General features: G+C 41.9%; 1 protein-coding gene across 1 annotated transcript; it reads left to right on the top strand.

The window, feature by feature from the left end:
* Positions 1-216: 216 nt before the first annotated feature.
* SPINT4 (serine peptidase inhibitor, Kunitz type 4) lies at positions 217-2,005 on the top strand. Its single transcript, XM_025398137.1, has 2 exons — positions 217-358; positions 1,815-2,005. The coding sequence occupies exons 1-2, from the start codon at positions 244-246 to the stop codon at positions 2,003-2,005; spliced, it is 306 nt and encodes a 101-aa protein (XP_025253922.1). The 5' UTR covers positions 217-243.
* The last annotated feature ends 2,793 nt before the right edge of the window (positions 2,006-4,798 follow it).

Below are 4,798 nucleotides of genomic sequence, written 5' to 3'. Positions count from 1 at the left end.
CAGAAGCTCTGATCCTTAAGTTTCTATTGCTTCTAGATGAACATGGGACTCGCTATCAAAGGTCTAATCAGTTTGGGGCCTTCAGCTTCATGGCTGGGTACCCAAGCACTCACTGTTCAACTCAACACCTAGTAATGTCCAGTCCTGGCCCTTGGGGTAGGTGGGCTCAGCCGTCTCAAGTATCAAGCCCAAAATATAACATCAGGTGATACGACAACTATCCTGCCTGCTGCTTGCTGCACCATGAAGTCTGCCAAGCTGGGATTTCTTCTAAGGTTCTTCATCTTCTGCTCATTGAATACCCTATTATTGGGTGGTGTTAATAAAATTGCTGAGAAGATATGTGGAGACCTCAAAGGTATGAAGCTAAGGCAGAAAATAAATCCAAAGGTCAATTATGAGTGAGGGAGAAGGTATTGGGAGAAAATTGTGTTATCTAGGTAGTCCAGGAAGGTCTTCCTTTCATGGCAATACCCATAGACACTTAGTCCCTTGACTCAATACCCATAGACACTTAACCCTTTGACTCAATACCCGTAGACACTTAATCCCTTGGCTCAGGGCATTACTTACACTAGGGGTCCTTTGGATGTTTGATGAGAAAAAACAGAAATGACACAAAGTCCTTTCCAGTCTTTTACAGGAGGTCCAAAGGACTGGAAGGATTTTGAATCAGAGGTTTTGTGACAAATTTCAAAGATCCCAGACCATTGAAGAGTATGTATTGGGATGAGAGAGAAAGGGGGTGGGAGACAGAGCATATTAAGACATTTTCAGTATCTGGGCTATGGACATATCCAGAACTCTCGGACAGATGATTCCTGTTCAGAGGAGCTCACAATGTAAATGTGAGAGGCAATGAGACTTTCTTCTGCAGTGTGTGCAGGCTCAGCGCTTCCAGGGGATAAGAAAGTAGCACAGTTTATACCATAAGTCAGACATTCCAAGTTCTGGTCCTGTTCACTTAGCAGATGTGTGCCCTTGGACAAGTTTCTCAACCACTTATTCTCTTAGTCTCAGTTTCCCCGTGTGTAAAATGAAGACCAGAAAAGTGCCTGCTGCAGAGGGTATTTGTGAGTATGAAATAAGATTATGCATATAACTTTACCAGAGAGTAAATTCCAGGCTGGCTGCTTGAGTAAGGTGGGTAACAATTGCTGGATTGTCAATGCAACCATGATTGTGGCTGTTCCAACCACTTACTACCCAACTCTTAACAATAAAACCAGAGGGTTTGCCTCTGGGAAGGCAAGAAAGGAGAAGATGACGGGGTATGAGAATGAAAGAGCATCACCCCAAGGTTATGCATTTTAGCATTTTAGTATGCATCCTGCTTTGAGGATAGCAGCAGGCACGGTTACCTAAATTTTGAAGTATAGGTAGTGTAGTGAATGTATGAAAACTGGGGAGGAGGCACTCTGAATTGCATGTCCAATGTGGGCAATTAAAAGGAAAGGAAGATGATGTGGGGAAGCAGGAGGATACCGTACTTTAATAAACTGTAAGATATGAAATGTAGGGAACCTCATCGCCCTGCACAAGCTAGTGGTGGAACCTCCTTTTTCACTGATCACTACTTCTCCTTTTCCAATACACTGCTCACGACAACAACCTGAAATTGTAACCAATTTGCATTGTGCAAGGGCAACTTTTCCAAGTAACTAATTCCAAAAGAAAACCAGATGTCTTTCAGAGTCCTTGAATATGAGAATAGTTCCAGGCTAAAGGTAGGAATTTTTAAGGGCCCATAAAGACAAGTTCTCCTGCTGGGTCCTAACCAATTCCCGCTAACTCAATGGGAACCTCTCATGCAGATCCCTGCAAATTGGACATGAATGTTGGAAGCTGCTATGAAGTTCACTTTAGATATTTCTACAACAGAACCTCCAAAAGATGTGAATCTTTTGTCTTCTCTGGCTGTGATGGCAACCTTAACAACTTCAAGCTTAAATTAGAATGTGATGTAACCTGTGTTACAAAATACAAACCACCGGAAGGAATCTAATCCTGTCCTTGGTCCTTGGGGTGAGTAAAAGAAGAGGTTTTGACATCCTAAGATAGGGAAAATTGATCAGGGGCTAACCTTGCTTGGAGTGGGAAGAGGGAGGATTGCTCTAATAAAAAGTTTTAAAAGGCCGGGCATGGTGGCTCATGCCTGTAATCCCAGCACTTTGGGAGGCCGAGGTAGGCAGATCACCTGAGGTTGGGAGATCGAGACCAGCCTCACCAACATGGAGAAATCCCATCTCTACTAAAAATACAAAATTAGCCAGGCATGGTAGTGCATGTCTGTAATCCCAGCTACTCGGGAGGCTGAGGCAGGAGAATCGCTTGAACCCAGGAGGCGGAGGTTGTGGTGAGCCGAGATCGCACCATCCATTGCGCTCCAGCCTGGGCAAAAAGAGCAGAACTCCATCTTAAAAAAAAAAAAAAAAAAAAAAAAAAAACACATTTGGGTGGGCTGTCAGGATCATTTGCTCGTTTTGCAGTTAGGAAATCAAATGTCCAGAGAGAAAATAATAGCCACCATCTATTGGACAATTACTGTGTGTCAGGCACTGCACTAAGCAATTAACATATATTGATATAATTTAAAATTATATCAAGGTTTAGACATATGTCATTATTTTTATGTGACAGATGAAGAAACCAAGTACGGTACAAGTAACCAAGCATCTCGAGGTCACATTATGAAATGGCATAGCAAGGTTTCTAACCAGAGCTGATGGTCACAATGGTCTTGACCATCTTACATGGACAAGGTCACCCAAACCAAATTCTTGCACTCTCATACGTTTGAACTCTCCATAGCAACTTGCTGCTTTATACAACTAAGCTCCCAGCCCATGCTTGACTATTTCCCCATCATTGGAAATAGAAAGTCAATGGTGCCTAACAGGGCTGTGGTTTGGCTAATTCCCAGGAGAACTGGCTGGAGAGTGGCCTTGGGAGTAACTAGAAAGCAGAAATGTTGTTATGTTTATTTTATATTCCTAGTGGATCTTTGCAGTGCCTGGCACATACTAAGCGATGATTAAGTGTTAAGTGAATGAAAAAGTGAAAGATTAATCAATAAAATAAGGGAAACATTGAGATAGAAGGCATCCTCTGTGCTTTCCCTAGGATAAAAAAATGACCTACATTAATCCAGGGAGATCTTCCAAAACCTGTAACACCGATTTGGGTTTTTCTTTCCTTTGCTTAAACAGGAGATGAGAGGACGTGAACTCAGGAAGTTGTCTGCTGCACCATCCGAAATACAGACACAAGAAAATTCAGACCAATTTTGAAATCTTTGTAATATTTCCATAATACTTTAAGCTTCCACCTGTTTGCTATTTTCCTGACCCTAGTTTTGTCTTTCCTGGAAATTAACTGTATGACCATTAGAATGAAAGAGTCTTTGTGTCAGCCTTGGCTCTCTTAATTTCTCTCCACTTGTCTTATCTAGATTTGCAGAGCTGAAATGTCAACTGGTCCCATCCATTGATTTCCCCCTCACTCCTAAGCCATCCCTCACATATGCACACTTAGCTTACTTTATCCTAAACTGTTTTAGGTTTGACAAGCCCAATCTGTACAGGTTTGCATGACCTCCCCTGTCAAAGTGAACTGGTTAGTGGGACCAAAGTACCAAACCTGTACTCCCTTCTGATCTTGAAATCAAACCTAGCAGTGAACTGCACACTTATGTGAAATGTCCCTGTACTCATAACAAATTTTTCTTTGTCATGTTTCCTGATTCAAGTCCCTCAATTAGTTTAATTACCTCCCAACCTGGTCCCTGTTTAGGAGTAATTATATGGACCTCTGTCATTGCTATTTGACTTGATTATTGTCAGTCCTTCTGGAAAAGAATCCTCAACTTCAGTCCAGTGACTGTGTTTCAGCTACCAAAAAATGATTATCCAAACACAGGTTCCCAAATCTTCTGCATATAATGCTACAGGGTTTGGCATGGCCATGATCAGCCTAGCTGTAAGATTTACAGGTTGACCACTTCACCTCTGAATTTTTTCATCCAAACTGAACCTGCACTGAAGTAGGAAAACCTATCCTGCCACCTGTTATTGCCCTCTGCACACCTACCATGTCCATCTTATAGACAAAGCCAATCTCTCACCTGTGAATCACAGCCTGGAACAGTGGTAGCTAGGGCCAACATTGTAAACCAGCGAGACCATAACTAGACACACAAGCCTGATCTCTGCTCCATCTTAAGACTAGGAAGATCAATATCCTAAATTAAGAAGTTTTTCTGCAAAAATTTTGGTAACTACAAGATCATAGCCTCGACCAAACAGGGTTTACTCTGAGCAGGTAAAGTGCTAATAACCCAGTTGATTCTAGTATATTTCAACTTCAATGAAGATCCTAAAATTACAGATCATTCTTGAGCCCCAGACAGCTGCAAGACCCTAAAATAATAGAGATGAGACTAATCCAATTAGTCCACATACATAGACGTTCTGAGATTTTCCTGTTATGAATCATGAAACTGGGTGTCCCAGAACCAGACAGTCTTTCAGGAACAACATAGCATATTTCGGGAGCCTGTTTGCTTCCTACTTCAGCCAACTCCTTGAAAAGTCAGAGAAGTAAACAGGGGTGTACAGATATGAATAAAGTCAAGACTAAGCATCCTCTGAGGAAAGAAGGCAATTGTATCCTGGTGAGAAAAGGAAATAGATGCCTGTACAGATTGCTGAACATCAAAAGTGAGAAAATATGTTGAGTTAGAGCTTTTCAGGCTTTTGAGTTGTGTTGTTCTTCCCGCTACAAAGATCTGGATCAGTCA

This window comes from Theropithecus gelada, chromosome 10 (genome assembly GCF_003255815.1).
Source record: "Theropithecus gelada isolate Dixy chromosome 10, Tgel_1.0, whole genome shotgun sequence".
In the NCBI taxonomy this organism is placed as follows: Eukaryota; Metazoa; Chordata; class Mammalia; order Primates; family Cercopithecidae; genus Theropithecus; species Theropithecus gelada.
Note: the sequence above shows the minus strand (reverse complement) of the source record. Positions and strands in the feature narration are given on the sequence as shown.